Raw genomic sequence first — 20,092 nt, forward strand, 5'->3', positions numbered from 1 at the left:
TGTTCGCCGAGGGTGCGAGAATATGTACCTTTCACACGAACGACACACTGCTCACATGCACACACACTCTCTCTCTCTCCAGGGAGCTGAGCACACGCTTCACACTGCTCACCAATGCATGCGCATCCAAGCACAAAAGTGCAAAATCATCAGGGAAGTACACTTTAAAATGCTGTGATGTCAGCTATTTTTTTCTACACTGGAAAAAGTGGTAACATCTAAATGAACTGGTTTTATTCAAGTGAAAAACATTATTTAACATCACTGAACCAACGTACACTACAAGTTTAAAAGTTTTGGGGTCAGTAAGATCTTTTGGTAACACTGTACAATAAGGTTCTAACATGAACTAACCATGAGCAATACATTTGTTACAGTATTTGTTTATCTTTCTTAATGTTAGTTAATAAAAATCCAGCTGTTCATTGATTGTTCATGTTAGTTCACAGAGCATTAAAGGGATGGTTCGGAGTAAAATCAACCGAGGGTCCTTTGCACCATGACCTCGAGCCAAACACCCCCCAGAAGCCTTTATTCCCTTGGTTGAACATTATTAAAGTTAGAGCTTATTTAGAGATATCAGCCGGATGGTTTAGTGCAGGCGCTAACGGATCCAAGTCTGTATCTCGTAAATTACCTCACTAATAATGCATAGAATGGCACCAAACTTCTACAGTAGTACAAATAGGTTCTGTACTCATAAAACGAGGCATTGGAAAGTTTGTAAGTACATCAGGAGTTTATTTAAATAACACTTGCCTGACGGCTAATTCTACCGCCAACCCGGACGTCGACGTCACTTCAGTGATTTGGGAAAAGCCTGTAAAAGTCCTGGCAGAAAGCGATGCATAAGGATGTAGTGTACACTACATCGCACAGGATTAGTATCACCTGAGGTCATTTTTCCGGACCTTTTTACTGAAGGTAAAAGTTGCTGTAATCTTCACTGACATTGTCCGTAATGATCACTGAGATGCACATTCGGACGGGACTAAAATCACAGAGAAGCTCTGGTGATTATGTCTTTACCCCTCCTCTCCATGTTAAACTAGTCCCGTCCGAATAGGGCTATTGAGACAGTGGACTCCTATCGGTATTTGGGGATCCACATCGATGACAGACTTGACTGGACAAAAAACACCGGAACAATCTATAAAAAGGGCCAGAGCAGACTCTACTTCTTGAGAAGACTCAGGTCCTTCAAAGTGTGTAGCAAGTGTTTCACATGTTCTATCAGTCTGTCGTCGCTAGCGCCCTGTTTTACGCCGTAGTGTGCCGGGGTTAAAACTGGACATGCCAAAAGGCTGAAGAAGCTTATTAAAGGGTTAGTTCACCCAAAAATGAAAGTTCTGTCAGTAATTACTCTCCCTCATGTTGTTCATCCCCGTAAGACTTTCGTTCATCTTCAGAACACAAATTAAGATATTTTGATTAAATCTGAGAGCTGTCTCACTCCTCCATAGGCTTCTCTGTTATTGAAACTTGCCGGCACAGAAAGTTAGTAAAGACAATGTTTAAAATAGTCCAAGTGACTACAGAGTTTATCAAGCGACGAGAATACTTTGTGTGTGCAAAACCCCCCAAAAATAACGACTTTATTCAACTCTTCATTTTCTTCTGTGTTTCTCTGAGTGAGTTCACGTAGTGTAACAGCGCAGCGCTTCTGGGTTGTACGTCAGAACGGAGGCTCACTATTGGCTGACGCTGGTCATGTGTGTGATGCTGGCCAATAGTGAGCCTCCGTTCTGACGTAGACCATCAGAGGAAAACAGGACCAGGGCAGCAGGTTAGAGTCAAAACCAAGCAACTAATATGGTGGATTTTATGTACGAAATCGAACTATAGTCAACGAGCATGGTATACAAAAACATTGTGCGACAGGACATTTATGCAATCTTTAAAAAAACATATTTAAAAGGTATAATGCATTAATTGCACGATTCATGTGCGAGTCGTTTTCCAGTGTAATGAGTCTCGTGCCTCATTTCCCTGACTCGGTAAGCGCTTTCAGTAACTCTCCTCCTGGTTTTCTCTGGAGATTACAATCTCTGAGGTTAATGGGATTAGGCCGAAATGAAGCAGGCCTACTGGCACGTATGCAGTCGCTCGCCATTCATGCCGACTGTCAGAGTCATGTCAACTTTCTGTAGCGCTTATACAGATAAAGCATGCTTGAAACATGGCAAAGCCAGACAATCTTTCATATCAAACTCTTCAGAATAGGATGCAATGGTATTGGGATGGATGAATACACACACTGTAGGTATATGCGTCTTTTTTATATTTTATGTATCATAAAAAAAGAATAGGATGCAATGAATTACAGATGATTCACTTACCTTGGCATCCCAATTCTTATTAAGGTAATATATGCATGTGACGCATCTCCCATCGCCATTTGGGTTGTCCACATGGCGCACATATCCAGTGCCTTTAGCCGGGTAACACGCCACCATTGCCTGTCAGCAAAACAGAGAAAATAGTCAGAATTTTGATATGCAAGCATCAGTATTGAGATCTGAAATATCATAAATGCAACATTAATGAAAATAGTTACAACAGATTGTGCGCCCCTAATGACACACACTCTTAAAGGGATAGTTCACCAAAAGTTATATTAAAAGATATTAAAGAGTTGTATAAAAAATGTCCTGGCTCTTCCAATGGCAGTGAATTGCTGTTTCTGTTTTGAAGTCCATCAAAGTGCATCCATCCATCATAAAAGTGTATTTATCCACTTATATGATGGATAGATGTACTTTTATCATGGATAGATGCACTTTTATGATAATAGATGCACTTATATGATGGATAAATGCGCTTTCATAATGGATGTGCACTTTTATGATGGATAGAGGCACTTTTATGATGATAAATGCACTTTTATGATGGATGGATGCACTTTTATGAAGGATATATGCAATTTTATGATGATGGATGCACTTTTATGATGGATAAATGCACTTTTATGATGGATAAATGCACTTTTATGATAATAGATGCACTTTTATGATAATAGATGCACTTATGATGGATAGATGCACTTTTATGATGGATAGATGCACTTTTATGATAATAGATGCACTTTTATGATGATAGATGCACTTTTATGATGGATATATGCACTTTTATGATAATAGATGCACTTTTATCACGGATAGATGCACTTTTATGATGGGTAGATGCACTTTTATGATGGATATGCACTTTTATGATGGATAGAGGCACTTTTATGATGGATAAATGCACTTTTATGATGGATATGCACTTTTATGATGATAGAGGAACTTTTATGATGGATAAATGCACTTTTATGAAGGATATATGCAATTTTATGATGATGGATGCACTTTTATGATGAATATATGCACTTATATGATGAATATATGCACTTTTATGATGGATAAATGCACTTTTATGATGAATATATGCACTTTTATGATGGATAAATGCACTTTTATGATAATAGATGCACTTTTATGATGGATAAATGCACTTTTATGATGAATATATGCACTTTTATGATGGATAAATGCACTTTTATGATAATAGACGCACTTTTATGATAATAGATGCACTTATATGATGGATAGATGCACTTTTATGATAATAGATGCACTTTTATCATGGATAAATGTACTTTTATGATGGATAAATGCACTTTTATGATAATAGATGCACTTTTATGATAATAGATGCACTTATATGATGGATAGATGCACTTTTATGATAATAGATGCACTTTTATCATGGATAAATGTACTTTTATGATGGATGGATGCACTTTTATGATGGATGGATGCACTTTTATGATGGATGGATGCACTTTTATGTTGGATGGATGCACTTTGATGGTCTTCAAAACAGAAACAGCCATTATAAAGCTTGGAAGAGCCAGGACATGTTTTAATATAACTCACATTGTATTCGTCTGAAAGAAGAAAGTCATATACACCTAGGATGACATGTGGGTGAGTAAATCATGGGCTAATTTTCATTTTTGGGTGAACTATCCCTTTAAGATGTGGACTTCAGATGAAGTGGTTTAGGATAAAAGCAAAGCTTCATATGGTCATATGGAGGGATGTGGCATTCAGTTCAAATACTGGGACAGATGTGATGATGTGAACGTGTTGAGAGGGATGTTTTCAGCCCAAACCAGCATTGTCAAAGCCTCACAACAGAAATGACGCAAGTTTTTCCACATTCTACACATATTATTATAGCAACAAACATCCCAGTCCTGCAGAATGAAAACATCCATCTCAGTTTCCTTTACTTCTGCTCTTATGTCCCTTGTTTACAATATGGAAGGATTTAAGATTGAGTGAACATTAATAAAACGCTTTTCTTCAGAACCCATGAAGGCATTTGATCAGATTTGCTTGAGTAAAAACACAAGACTTGCTTCTTAACAAAACATTTTTTTAATTTACTCTTGGCTCACATGTTATCAGTTGATCTCACTATTACAAACCGGACTGAGAAAGTCCTTACTTTTTTACTTTTCAATTATTTGGGTGAATAATTTCCCCTAAAACAATAATAATAATTTAATTTAATAAATTTAAGTCCGTATACAAATATTACCAAAATGTATAAATATTTTTTTAAATATTTTAAATTATATATATATATAAAAAAGAATAGAATAGAATATATAAAAAAAAAAGTTTTTAATTATTCGGGTGAATAAAAAAAAAACTAAATTCAATACAAATATTTAACACTAATATATATATATTTTTATTTTATTTTTTATTTTATTTATTTAAGCCTATATTTAAGTCTATTAATACTACCAAAATGTAAAAATACTTTACAATTTTGATAATTGTTTTTTTTTTAATTGAATTAGTTTACTGAATTTTAAATGATTAAAAATACACTTTTACATTTTTTAATTAAAAAATAAATATTCAATACAAATATGAAACCCTAAAATAAGTAAAAAAAACTCTATAAATTTAAAAATACTTAAATGTTAAAAAGTTTAATGATTTTTAAATGATTAAAAATACATGTTTTTTTTATAGATTTAAATTATTTAGGTGATTATGCAAAAATAAATAAAAAAGTAAAATAATGTGTACAATATATACAATTTTATCAAGAAAAATCAATCTATTTAATTTACTTTTTTGAATGTATAAGTCAAGTTTAATTTAATTTCATAACATTTCACTTTTTAATGATTAATAAATCCTTTTTTAAAAAGTTACTAATTAGAGGAAATCATTTTGCTCAAATATAAAAATATATATTTTGTTATATAATTATATATATATTTTTTTATTCAATCATTTTAAGTCAGTACAACAAGTAATTGCATTGGCCTTTATAGGTTTGGATAGCATGGGTGCAGATCAAGTCTCACACACTGCAGGAGGTCTGAGGGCTGGACCCTGGCAATCCTTTCCTGAGCGTCACAACATGTCGTGCTTCAACCCTCACGGAAGACTCGATCTGAGGCCAAACCTCCACCTCATGTGTGAGAGAAACAGAGATGAACTGATGTGAACCCCGGATGCTGTTGGCCTGAAGCCAGAGGAAGCTGTGTTTTAATGATCCTGCTACGTGCAGTGCGTGAGGGACTCTCTCTCTCTCTCTCTCTCTCTCTCTCTCTCTCTCTCTCTCTCTCTCTCTCTCTCTCTCTCTCTCTCTCTCTCTCTCTCTCTCTCTCTCTCTCTCTCTCTCTCTCTCTCTCTCTCTCTCTCTCTCACTCACTCACTCTCTCCCCCACCCTCTCTCTCTCTCTCTCTCTCTCTCTCTCTGCCTCCCCTCTCACTCTCTCTTTGTCGCTCTCTCTCTGTCCCCCCTCTCTCGCTCTCTCTCTCTTTCTCTCTCCCCCCACCCCTTGCTCTCTCTCTCTCTCTTTCTCTCTCGCCCCCCCTCTCGTCTCAAGGAGATGGGCTCAAGATGATTAAACATACAGTCAAACCAAAAATTATTCAGACACCATATATTGTTTTACTAGTGTGTGCAGGACACCATAGTTCATTTATGTAAGTGAGGAGAGCAAAATAAAGTACACTGTGACATATTATACTCAAAAATCCTTCATACAGTGACTACCAGTAAATTGTATACAAATTTGGGACCAAAATTGATTCAGACACTTCGACCTGATCATGTTTTGCTTGTGTGTTTTTTCTTTAATTGCTAATGCTCTTTTTACACACAGACTGAACAAAATGAAGCATTGCTTGGTGATTGGTTGAGCTAAACTGGTATTATCTAATTGTGTAGTTAAATTTAACAGCTGACAGATATTCAACATAATTCATGTGTGAGACAGTCTAATGGACAAAACCAGTGAAATATCAGTTCTTGTCATTTTATTCCCATTTTCTAAACTATAGCGAATAAACTGGGATAATGTGAGAAATGTTGAAGGTGTCTGAATAAATTTTGGTTTGACTGTATTTGTCACTGCGTAAGAAAGTGTGTGTTCTGGCCCACAGAAGAACAGGACACTAGTGCTAAAGAAACAGTGATCATAAATCCCAGCTTTAGCTCAGTGTTGCTGAAATCTATTCTTCTCGCTGTGGGTCAGTTACGAGGCGAGTGTGTGTGGGAGGGGTTTGACTTCAAAACCAAATGACTAAACAAAAACACACAGACCGTCATGTCTTTCCACACACACTTCCCGTAAAAACTCCTGAAAACAAAAGGAGCTGAAGACAAGTTCAGCAGAGAGTGTGTGTGTGTGTGTGTGTGTGTGTGTGTGTGTGAACGGATTCATCAACAAATTCACTTCATGAATCATCACTTTAAAATTATTCAAAATATTCATTTTTAAAAATACGATATTAATTACTTGGGTATATTTAATAATTTAAATAATACAAAAAACCCCCACCAAATTTCACTAAGTGATTAAAGATAATAGCTTAATGTACAATTCCATATTTTTCCCTAAATGAGTTTCAATTTTTAAAAGTACACAAAACAAGATTTTTTTTGGGGGGTGAATATAAAAACACCAAATCAACTATTAAAAAAAAAAAAAAAGTATTTTTAATAATTTAGAAAGTATTAACGTAAATTATTCGGGTGAAAAAAAATTATAATTAAATCAACAAATACCAGACATTTCGCTTATCAGTCAGTTTAATGTAGCCTAATTTAAGTTGAAATGACTTAAACATCCAAGTTGATGCAACTTTTTTTTTTACCGTGTTCAAAATGACATAAATCTCAATTAACGAGTTTAATACTTGTTAAATGACTAAAAAATAATAGCTTAATCAACAAATTCAGTGTGCTTTTTCTAAACTTGCATTAAAGTCTGAAATACTTGATTCTGATTGGTCGAACAAGGCATTGATGAATTTTATAGGGACGACTGGGGCAATTGTAACAAACTTTGGTCATGTTGTTATTACTCAAAAACCGTTTGAAATATTCGGATACACAAGTCAAATGTTACATGCCTCCACATGCAGGGGCAACTGTACAGCCCCCGGTCTCCCCTAGACTACATTTTATACTGCAGCTGAAATCAATATTTCATTCATTCAACATGCATTAATTTAGTATTTGGTAAGGTACTTATTTTTCCAAGTAATGCATTCAATAAGAAAGCATTTTTACTCTCCAAACGAGGTTCTTTTGCCCATCAGAAATGCCGATGCATGTCCTTGTCCTCAATGCTTGTGCCGGAGCTTTTCAGCAGCTGGCTCTCGTACAGTAGATGTGTGTGTGAGATAGCGTACACCTCAGCCTTACTGTAAGTGTGTTTATGTGTGTGTAGAGGCCGTTGCCGTATACTAGCGCTGTCATTCTTCCGCGTTCCTCTACGGCCTCATTAACAGGCGATCCGGACGCTGAGGGCTTTTGTTTACATTCCAGCCGCTTCAAAACTATGTCCGAATATTATCAGAGTTCCTGCCCTACGAACCATAAAAACCCCAACAGCAGCATCCCTCATTACTGAAGCGTGTTCACACGGACAGATCTATGTAGAGCGGCCATCTTTGGTTCCCCAAATAACCCTGTGGTAAACAAATCCAGCTTTTAATGTTGTTTATGTGTCTATGTGGTGTTTTTAATGTGCTTTAAGACAAACCATGTGTAAGTTCATAAGTCGACACCATTGCTGAGTATTTCCTCCTTAAAACTGCAGTGAACCAAAGACAGTCTCAAACACACACTTTGAAATCGCTGGTGTTTCTGACGTCACAAACTACCTTGTAACCAATCAGATCAACGTGTGATCGTCAACCAGTGGATCTCTGAGCTGAGCGAGTGGAGGCGGGGCTCATTTGCATATTCATAGAACCGCGCATACTAAATGAGGCAAGGGTGTCGAGTTACATTTAATTGCATTGCAGAAAAAATACTTTTTTCTCACCATATACTTTGTTTGCAAGTCATGATCTGCCTAAAGCTCATGCATACTGTTTTATTCCAAATTGCATTAATTTTCATAGCAAATGTGGTTAGAGTTAAAATTGTTGCATGGTGCATTTCTGCGGGCAATGCTGTCATTGACGTCTCTGACAGCCTTGAGATGTCGTAGGAAAATATCTTACTGAACAACACTGACTACTTAATGTAAAAAGAAAACAACAAAGTCTGCACAAATCCTTCACATATATGATATATGCATTTGGAAGACTTGTTAACTCAAAGTCACATTCAAACTCGACCAGCAAATGAATGAGGACGTGTCACTGCTCAACAAATGAAACTCGACATTATTAATCTGAAAAACAGCTGCCAGATGGAAAAGGGCATTTGTTTTGCCAATAAACCATTTTATGGACAATCAAAGCTTTTCGGCTCCTCCAAAACAACTGATTATTGAAACAATAATATTTAGTTTGATTGTTTGATAAGAGAAGTTTGACAGAGTCGGAGACTCGCGCCACTGTTTATTTTTGTGTCCGATACGAAGCACACTCTCAGTAACCTTCGCTGACTCGAACAAAACTCCAAAAATAAATCATGTAAACGTAATAATAATAAATTAATAAATAAACTGAGAAACTTAGCACTCAAAAGTCAGCGAGGGCACTGCATACATTTCAAATCTTGTACATTTCCTTGTATAAAACAAATAACAGTTATTAGTTTATTTATTTACTTAAATGATGCATAAAAACTTATGCATATTATTTGCATCATTTTTTTTTTTGTTTAAGACAAAACTTGGAGGCTTGAGGAAAAGAAACTGAGAAACTAGTGCTTGAAGGGATAGTTCACCTAAAAATGGAAAATATGTCAGAATAAAATCTGAAACTATTATATTGTATTATCTTCTGCTGAACTGAAAGAAGATATTTTGAAGAATTCATTTTTGGGTTAACTATCGCTATCCCTTTGATGATTGATATAGTACATATATATGTGTTAGATATATTTTAGAGTGATGATATCAAACACACAGACCCTCGGGACAGAATTTAAGGAAAAGGAGGATGAAGAAAGCAAACACTAGCAAAGTGAGAATAACCCATAATCCTGGAACAACTTTAGTATCATACAATCCCTAACCCTCATCTATCCCGGAAATCAGAGGGAAAATTGTTGGTCAAGACCAGGAACACAGTCCTAACCCTAAAATATGACTGGTTAATAACCTTTTAACCCTCGGGTGCTCTTCGTAATTTTTGACCAAAAATTATTATTATTTTTTTTTTTTTATGTGGTATGAAACTTGGTAAAGGTTTTGGCACAGGTGAACAAACACAAAAAAATCATGGACATGATTCGTAAACGTTAAATGGCCCTGAAAGAAACAAATCGTCACATTCAAAAATAAGTGCATTGGAAATGGGGAACATTTCATCTAGTGGAAGCGTTCGGTACTGCGCCCAAACAAAATCTTGACTGAAAGCTCATTTTTTGAGATATCAACCACAAATTGGGAACACAACTTGTTTAGATATATGGCTTTGATTTTCATGCATTTTTAGAGTAAACGTGTTTTGGAAAATATATATTTCATACAAAAACCTTTTCAGAATGTTTTCATAACAAAAAAAAAAAAGAGACCAAGAATTCAAGATTTATGACAGTTTAAGTTGGAAATTTCATTTTCAATAAACGGATTATAACTACTGCATAAATATGATTTAGTAGTACCATACAATTTAGAACCTTAAATTAATATTATTTAAGTTTTTCTATGTCAAATTTCACATTTAACTCAAATGTCTTTGTTATTGTTTGTTGACATTTATTAGCAATTCCTGAGCGAAAGTTGTTTCTACACCAAATTTGTTTCAGTGTAGTAATTTTTTTAGTTAATGAACTTAAAAATTTGTGTTTATGCTACAAATTAAGTTCCTCTAACTCAGTGTAGTTTGTCGTTTGAACTTAATTTCATTAGTTGTCATGAAAAAAATGCAAACAATATTACACTGATGTGCATCAAATCGATGGCGCATGAAATAATGATCGTCTGTGCACGTTCAAAAAAGGGTATAGAAGAAATGAAATGAGCCAAATCTGAGCCACTGATCAGTTCAGAGCCAATGAATTCTTGCCAACATAATTAACCCCTCTAACACTCAGGAAATGTGCTGTCTGAGATCATAACCCCAGACCTAGACAAATAAAGTAATATTTTGAGACCCAGGCAATGATTATGTTGGCTCTTGAGAGTCCAATACTGCTCATATTTAATCAACCATAAGCATGCCATTTCTCTCAGAAACCCTTGGTTCTGTTAACCGTACATGTATGTGATCTTGTGATAAGCATTTCGCAGACGTCTAGACATTGAGTCAGAAGGGCTTTGGGTCTACCTTTCTATTAACTGGAGAAAGTTGAGTGATTATGCTTTAAGATGTTTGGCATTCCCACCATGACACCAGCACCTCCGGCATCCTCTTTTCCTATTCGCCTCTACAGCTGCAAACTGCCAGAACAACACACTCTTTTCTCAAGACGGATCTTGGATCTCTGCCTCGGGAACTCACAATCAAACAGCTTAACATGCAAAAGACATTTAAACAATGCATTAGATCACCAAACCCACACTCTTAAAAATAAAGGTTCCTAAAGCAGGTTTGCGCAGCAATTCAATTCAATTCACATTTATTTGTATAGCGCTTTTCACAATACACATCGTTTCAAAGCAGCTTTACAGAAAATGCATGAGTGCTAAATTATGAGTGCGAAAATGCTAAGTTATGTATTTCAGAAATGTACATTTACAAAATCACAGTTAGCTAAAAATGTATTAATTTAAGGCGAGACACTACAGGTGAATAGGGTAACATTTTTAAATAATAGATATCACCATGAAACTTCCTCAGTTGATTACTTACACAAGTATATAAAAAAAATGTATTACAAGTTTTAGAAATGTGTATGTTTAATTATGCAAATTATGCATTATCTCATTAAATATGCACGATTTTGCATATATTTTCGGTAGATAGATCTGAACATATGATAAAGACAGGTGCAAAATTCTTTTTTCATTTTGTTTACACACAAGATGAAAATAAAAACTCAAAGGGATTTCAGGATATATGCTTTCATTACCTAGGGAATCAAAATATACTGTCCATAGCCTTAAAAAATAGATTTTAAACATTTTTTTGTATTAAAATGTCACATAAATCAGGCCAGGAATGATTTATTAACAAATCCCTCTGAAAATATCTTCAGAATACTGCTAAGTGTATAACTGGAGAGTTTGGTGTACACAGGTGCTACATAGGCTGAGATGTTTGTATTGGAGAACGACAAAAAACTGATTTTGAGAAAACGGCAGTTAAAGAGTTAAATAGCTCTAAATGAGAAATCGTTGTTAGCTTTAAATCCCCCTTTTGACATTCACGATTGGTTACTGATAGAAAGGAAATGCCCATATTTGGGTTACACAGCGCTGTGCAGGAGACTCTGAGCTTTACAACGATACCGGTCATGACAGACTTCAGTGAACAGACGGAGCTCGGCGTGTCGCGTTGGAATGCTAACTTCCTGGTAAATTCGGGAGAAACTTACTGCTGCAAGTAAACAAAATGTAATAAAATAAACATCTTAATGTATATTTTCAACGTTTTCTTTATAGCAGCTTGAAAGAACACATATTGAAGGAGTAAACTAGCCCAAAATCTCAAAACTGACCACTGCATGAAAATCGATGTTTTTGCCTGCCGTGTCTCGCCTTAAACAACGTAATAATTTTAGGCAGAAACAAAGAGCTCATTGAAGTAATGAATACTTGTTTGTTAACAAATGATTATGAATTTTTTTTTTGCAATTTAGGAATGTAAAGATTCCGTGGATGTTAAAAGCACATTATGTAACTTTTCACCACTAGAGGTCGCTCATTCAAAACGAAGGTGTAGCTTGATGACGCCTTGATTTCGCAGAATAATGGGAGTTTTTGTCTTCGCCTCTACAGCCGGTGGAGAATACGATGGACTCGGGGCTGAAATCATATTCATGGATGACCGGTAATGTATTAAAGATTTATTAACGTTGCTTTTGAGCGATTGCTAATGAGAGATGAGTGCGACACACAGTTGAGCTTTTATTAAACCACAGACGCTTCTGCTTCTTCCAGTCATACGTATGTGGGGTAACGCAGCGCAGTTTTATCATATTAGATGAATCTGAGTGTGTTGTAGAGATGCGCGGTTTGCGGTTACAGCCGCGGACTCCGCGGAAAAACCGCGGATCGGGCGGATGACGTGACGAAAATTTATATTTTAATTAAATTCGGGCGGGTGGCGGGCGGTTGAACCAATCAAATGAAAAATATATGTATACACCAATCAGCGGATGGCGGGCGGGTGCGGTTTTGAAAATTGGTCAAAAACGTTGGTGCGGATGGATGGCGGACGGATGATGAGTTTTGTGACGCGGTTGCGGATGAAATAATAGCCCATCCGCGCATCTCTAGTGTGTTGAAAGATGTTATAATGCTACTCTGTGCGTTCACTCGGCGGCGTCTAACATATGAGACACTTGTTACACACTATAGTGAGCTAGATCGATATTAGGTACCCTCTAAAAAAATGCAGGATTGTTTTAACCCAAATTTGGGTAAAATATGGACAAACCCAACCATTAAAATTTAACCCAACGGCTGGGTTTGTCTAGCCTGGAAATCCAGACCTAAATCTGAAAGATTAATGGTCTGGTGTCGACTGATGAAGATCGGCCAGCTCGAGGGGCGGCACCAAGCATGCATTTGAAAATCTCACTGCACGCAATTGGATAACACTACGACCAATCACAACAAGCCCCATACGCTTAGCTACCAGCGGAGCTAACTGGTAGATTAGACTCTTGCCGTATCCGGTCGGCAAAACAGCAAAAACGCCCTTCTTGCAAAGGAACGATTCGATACGTCTTCTGTTCCTCTTTTAGATAAAAAGTCTAAATCTTTCATTGTAGGGGCCAAAGCCATTTCAAAGAACTGGTGTTCACCCATAGCCATCTTGCAATGTTTACTAATGACTTCGACGTCACAGCGCTGTCGTCATCTCGCCTCTGGCCCGCCTATATCAGATAACCCGATGTGATTGGTGCAGCTCAGATCGAGGGGCATATTTAATGAGCATCATTACGCGACATCAGAGTAACTCGCTGAGCAAATTCAACTTGTGCTCTCGTGAGAACTCTGGATTACCAGGGTAGGGTTTGTCCATATTTGACCCAGATTTGGGTTGAGTATATGGTAAAACATGGTACTCGCGGTAAATCAAGAAAACGAAATTCAAACAAACTGTGTTGAGCTGTATAACAATGATTAGTTTTGTGTCGATGAATGTATCCAAACAGTTGCTCACCCGTCTGATAAAACATATTCAAGCGTCTTTCGTGTTTCCATGGTTTCTACAAAATATAGTCGTAAATCGAGGGTAACGCGTGTATGATGTCATTGATATGTTAAAACCGCTTATTTCTCTGGATTTAAACATTCTTAGAAACATGTGGGATAATGTAAGTACACAAATCAACAAAATAGCATTGTTTAAGTGGTTATTGAATATTTTGATCCAAAAATCTTACATAGTGTGCCTTTAAAGGTTCTTCGCGGAACCATCAATGTCACTAAAGAAGATTGCGTGATTAAAAGTCTTCCTCTTTTTCTGTGCCTTCACTGACTGTTGTTAAATTGGTCTTAATGCAGCCACACGCAGAAAAAAGCCAAATCCACATGACTCGTTGCAAAATTGGGTCAAAAGTCGGTAAAAGCAGGACTCTCTCCATAAGCATTGTTTGCATAGATCCACACACACACACACACACACACACACACACACACACACACAATGAAGTGTGTACACAGAGAGGCTATTGTAAAGCTGCATACCATTAAAGCAGGTCACGTTACAGTAAAGGACTGGCTGTCGGCATCATTAACTATAAGCTCATGACGTTTTAACCCCGTATGACATTCTTTCTCCTGTGGAATTCAAAAGGAGAAGTTTTAATGAACGTTTGCTTCAGTGATGAAGTCAATAACGTCCAACACCGCTGGTTCTCGTGTGTCTCGTACTCAACGGGTCATTCAAGTTTAAAAGAGATTTGACTATCAGTGAATAATGACCTAAAAATCAATATGTTTCTCACACAAAAATACTTGGATAACTCAGCGAACAAGTCATTTGGACGACTGCACTGTAAAATATGTCCATCTATCACTTATCGCCGGTATATATTTTTGAGAAATGAGTGCTGTGTGTTCATAAGCATGAGAAAAATAATGCTTCATTGATGAAGCTACTTGTACAAGTCATTGCAGGGTTGATATTTCTGTAACAAAATGCATGAAGTTGGCAAAGACGTACAGTGTAATATCAGACTCGTGAATGATGAGACATTCATGGTCAAAGAGCAGAGAGCGAGAAGACACAAATAGTTGTGCCGTCCTTGGAAAACAACGCAAAGCATGAGAACAACATTAGCACGCAATATTTTACACTTAAACGGATGTAACCTGTATGAGTTTCTTTCTTCTTTTTAAAATCATAATAGTAACACAATGATACTAAAATTACACTGTGGTTTAATAACTGTTTAATGTGCTCAGTGAATGTGATTAGAAAACTGTGATTTGGCAAAGCTAAAGATGACAGATGTTTTAATCTCTTTACTTTGCCAAGTTAAAGATGTAGAAACATGCACTTGTAACGTAGAAACAGGCATTTTAAGCATTGTAAAAAAGAAAAGAAAAAAGAAGAAATTTCTACAAAAAATGCTGGGTTGTTTCAACCCTTGTTTGAGTCAAAAATGGACAAACCCAATCTAATTAAAAAGTAAACTGTTGGGTTGTCTATATGTGACCCTGGACCACAAAACCAGTCACATGGGTCAATTTTCTTAAATTGAGATTTATAAGCTGGATAAAAGCTGAATACATAAGCTTTCCATTGATGTATGGTTTGTTAGGATAGGACAATATTTGGTCGAGATACAACTATTGAAAATCTGGAATCTGAGGGTGCAAAAAAATCAAAACATTGAGAAAATCTCCTTTAAAGTTGTTCATTTATGTTCACGATTGTGCTGCATTCACTCACAAAAATAAATGTTTTATATATTTACGGTAGGAAATGTACAAAATATCTTCATGGATCATGATCTTTACTTTAATATCCTAATGATTTTTGGCATAAAAGAAAAACTGTTTTTGTGATCCAGGGTCACATATTATAAATGTGCATAAAAAATGTGCCTTGGAAACCTGACTTGCTCAATTAAATAAATGTAAAATTACAGAGAAAAAGACAGCATCAACAGACCTATGAAAGAGCACGGTACAGCAGCAAAACTTAATTGTGTGTTTACTTCGAGGGACTTCACAGCAGCGCAAAGGAAACTGTAGTAAGCAGAGACACTAAACATCACGGTAACTTGCATGATCATTTGTAACGGTTGAATATGAAAGAGAGGGAGGGTTTAGCGGGGCGAGCGACTCCGTGTCTGTGGGTCTCGCGGGTCAGTCGCTCTGATATGCTCAGGGACAGTGAGATCTGAGGTCACACGCAACCAGAGTTAAACTGAGGCCAGCAAGAGGCTCGGATGTGCTAAAAACAGCGACATACTAATGCAAATGTGGCCTTAACACCCACTCACTTTATTCTTGCTCTTTGCCACAGTTTACAATAACAGTGAAGTCATCAAACTCTTACAGAAATGCAAGTATGGAATCATGTGGTGATCAAAACATGCTGTTAAACTGCTGAAGGTGTTGCTCTTTCTTTACTATCTTCTCCAACTCATGCATTAAAAAACACTGTTTATATTAGTGTTTTCAAATGCATCTAACATAAAAGTTTGTGTGTGTATGTATGTACGTGTGTATGCATATACAGTGTGTGTGTGTGTGTATGCATATATATATATATATATATATATATATATGAAGAGTTCAGATGCAAAAGCCTCTAAGTGCCATCTGAAATTTTCTTCTAGAATGATAATTTTTATCAAGCTTGTATATTTAAGTTAAGTATATTTCACTTAAATGACAATTAATAGGTCATTTTCATTGCAATTTAAGTGAAATTACTGAACTTAAATATACAAGCTTGATAAAAAATTATCATTCTAGAAAATATCTATATATATATTTATGTTAGATGTGATAATATTGAGGTATTTATACACAATCATGTATGAAATGACCGTGAAAAACAAATTCAGTCAAGTGTGTTTAGACTTTAGAGTGGTAGAATATCATCATGAGAGCATAGAAAAAATAAAAAGACTTGCACAAGTTTGACTTCCAAACTGCTTTATCTGAGAAGTATATATATATATATATTTTTTTTTTCCGTTGCATCGGCTGTCATGGCAAGTTCGGAGGTAGAACATACGTAGAAACGGGTACTGATTTAGACTTTCTTTAGAGTCTCTTGTTTGCGTTTATTATATCAAATCTTAAGAATATTGACCCACCTATATGCACTGTACATTTATGCAGACTTGCATTTCATTCAAGGTTGCATCCTTTTATCAGTTCATGCACTCCCTGCAACCAAATCTATGACCTTGTTATTAATGTTACAGGCAGTTTTTCAAATGACCAAGAAAAAGCGAAAGTGTTACTCTAACAGGCACAACAAACGCCACATGCACGGTATTCCAGCTAATGCACAAAGGTTTTTCAGGTTAGGTACTGCCATCACTGCTTATGTTGCAGTGATCATCTTTACAGTGTGCAAACTGCTCAACTAGACCACTGTACTACGAGGGTAACATAAAAATCTGAATATAAATATTCACTGTAATTTTCTGTGCTGAAAGTATCATTTTCCTACCCAACCCAAAAATAAAGGAATAAATCACTTGCCAAAAAGAAATTGCAAGGATGCAGTTACTCTGGAAATGATGCACTGAATTTATCCAAAATAATTCCAGCTCACATGTCGTTTTCACTATAATTACTCAGTAATAAGACATCCAACAGTATAAGTCAAAAAGTGTCCATACTAAATCAGACTGATTGAACAAGCCAATATTTAAGCATTAATCAGATGATATTGAAATTCTGGCTTTTGTTAATCAAGCAAGCGTGTGCAGGATAGAGAAGGAAAATGATCATATATGTGCAGCACACGTCAACTCCTTCAGTTCCCAGAATGCACCACATGAAGTCGGTTGAGAACATGTTCACGGTGTGCAGAGCTGGAATTGGAAAGTGTTTTCACTATAAATATTTGCACAGTCCCCATCCTTCCATTTGTGTTGTTTTATAGTTTCGATATAATATATATATATATATATATAATTTTTTTTATTTTTTATTTTTTTTTGTCGTTTTTTTAAAAGGCATCTAAAATAATAAACTAAGTGCAGTGTAGTGTTGTCAAAAATATAGATTTTTCAATATCAATACTGAAATATCTGAAACGCTTCCAATATATTTCAGTGTTGATATCGAAAAATCTATATTTTTCCAGAGTATTTTCACAAGTATTTCCACAGAATACATGACACCAGCTGCACTCTCTCTCTCTCTCTCTGCCTCTCCTCACTCACTAGTTGCATTTGCTCTGGATGAATATTGTTGTTGTTACAGGGCTTGAATTTCAGCAAGGGATTGCATGTATTGCGCATAATTTTACTTATTCCTGCAGATTTTGTGCATAAACATTCAAATGCACACAAAATAATGTCAAAATGCTGAGTGGGTGAGTATTCAACACAGTCAGTTATGTTTTTGTAAACAGTTGAGAAAGAAAATGCATGTATAATGGATCAGTGCGTCAGGTTAATAAACATGCTGCCAAATTATGAGATATTAATAAATATGGCAGTTTTTCCCCATGGTATCAATGTCAAAATTGTGGCCAGTGAAAATGCTGAGTGGCTAGTAACTGGAAAACCTGGACATAATTAAGATTGAGCAGATGCATCTTCATCTTATATCAGCCATTGGCCACCCTGCATCATCCACTGAAAAAACACCAATACAAAATAATAAAAATCCCAACACTGAGCTGCATCAGTTCCAACAAAACCGGCTATTAATTTAGCAGATTGAACGGACGATGCGTGAAGCCTTCAAAACCACGATGACATGAGGAGCCGTGTTAGTAAAGCATCCTTGACACATACTTACTTTAGTCCTTCCATTAATAGTGTAGTTTCCCAGATTTCCATTGCAATTCCTGACCAGGTCATCCATGCGACTCATTAAGAAGCAGATCTTCTCGCATCCAGGCTCCTTCCCCTCGATCCAAGTGATTTTATCCCCCCTTATGTCCTTAGAAGAGTCACTTTTCTGACTCACCAGCTGTCCGTTAGTGAATTTACCAGCCTGATGGAGAGCTTTCACATCATCTAAAATGGACAATCCGATGTCTTCACCCAGAAAGTTGTCCACGACACAAATGCCATGTTTGTTCATACACGGGATTATGTACTCAGTGGCCAGTTTTAGTGTTTGGGGTTTGTGTTGTGTGTTGCTGCTGTCAGTTTCTGAGCTTTCACTTCTGGTGAACAGTGTCGGATCAGCTGGTTTCTCCTGCAGCTGTGGAGTTTGTGCCTCAATCTGGGTCTTTTCAGCCTCTCTGCAGGTGAGTTTATGTTTTTTCCAGTGCTGTTTCTGATGCTCTTTGCTGCAGTAGAAGGATATCCGGCACCGACCGCACTTTAAAAGGTTTTCCATCTTGCCACACAGCTCGCAATACTGTTTATCCCGGTCTGGATCCAAAACAGTAGGGCATCGCTCCATGTTATCGTTTGCGCGCTGCTGGCCCTTTAAATCGTGTCCTTCCCCACGCGTTCCTGCGGATAACTTTCACGTTGATCCACGCACAACGTGTCAGCCTCAACAAACGCAAACCAACAATCGTATCCGTTTCATCACACAAGTATATTCACCCTTTCTCCGTTAAATAAACGGATGGGTTTGGGATCGTGCCGCGCGCGCTCCATCCCGCAGGCGCGCTCCTCGTGCGCGTGGTTGTATTGGTGTGCGTTCTGCTGCACGTCGCCAGTACAAACCAAACCTCTGACGTCAGGCAGGAGGGGCGTGGTCAAGGCATTCAGACCTGATAAATATGCCCCGCCTAGTTTCATTCACATTCACACACAGACACGCACTCTGAAAGCGGGATAAGTGGGAAATTGAATTACTGTGTTCGCTCAACATCTGTCGCATTCAGAAGGATTTTAAAATGTTAATGTCTTTGTTAGTAGTAGAGGTGGCCTAATTAGCAAGGCTTTGAGTCTACTAAGACAAAGGCTTGGTTTTAGTTCAGGTCGACGGGGGTCCGCATGAGCCGATTCGTTCAAATGAACCGAATTCAGTTTAATCTGTGCCGTCACTAAAATGAGATGCAAAAATGACAATTACTTTGATCGCTTTTGCATTTAAATAAACTGAATTTAACTCTGACCTGCTGCAATTGATTTATAAACATAATTTGAACTATATTTATTATATATTATTATATTATAAAATTCTGTCATTACTCACCCTCATGTTGTTCCAAAACCGTAAGACTTTCGTTCATCTTCGGAAGACAAATGAAGATATTTTTTATGAAATCTGAGTGATTTCTGTCCCTCCATTAACAGCTACGCAACTACCACTTTAACGCTTCAAAAAGTTAATAAAGAGATTGTAAAACGAATCCATATTTTGGACGGTTTATTCAAA

General features: G+C 36.7%; 1 protein-coding gene across 1 annotated transcript in view; it reads right to left on the reverse strand.

Moving 5' to 3' along the window:
* egln1a (egl-9 family hypoxia-inducible factor 1a) overlaps positions 1 to 19,449 on the reverse strand; it is a 29,145-nt gene extending 9,696 nt beyond the window's left edge. Inside the window, exons 1-2 of the mRNA XM_084391291.1 lie at positions 18,548 to 19,449; positions 2,340 to 2,459 (exon numbers count right to left, since the gene is read on the reverse strand). Of these exons, the coding sequence (XP_084247417.1) occupies positions 2,340 to 2,459; positions 18,548 to 19,162 (735 nt within the window). The 5' untranslated portion in view covers positions 19,163 to 19,449. The remainder of the gene's footprint in view (positions 1 to 2,339; positions 2,460 to 18,547) is intronic.
* Positions 19,450 to 20,092: the final 643 nt, after the last annotated feature.

The sequence above is a fragment of the Rutilus rutilus genome (genome assembly GCF_951802725.1).
Source record: "Rutilus rutilus genome assembly, chromosome: 20".
NCBI lineage: Eukaryota > Metazoa > Chordata > Actinopteri > Cypriniformes > Leuciscidae > Rutilus > Rutilus rutilus.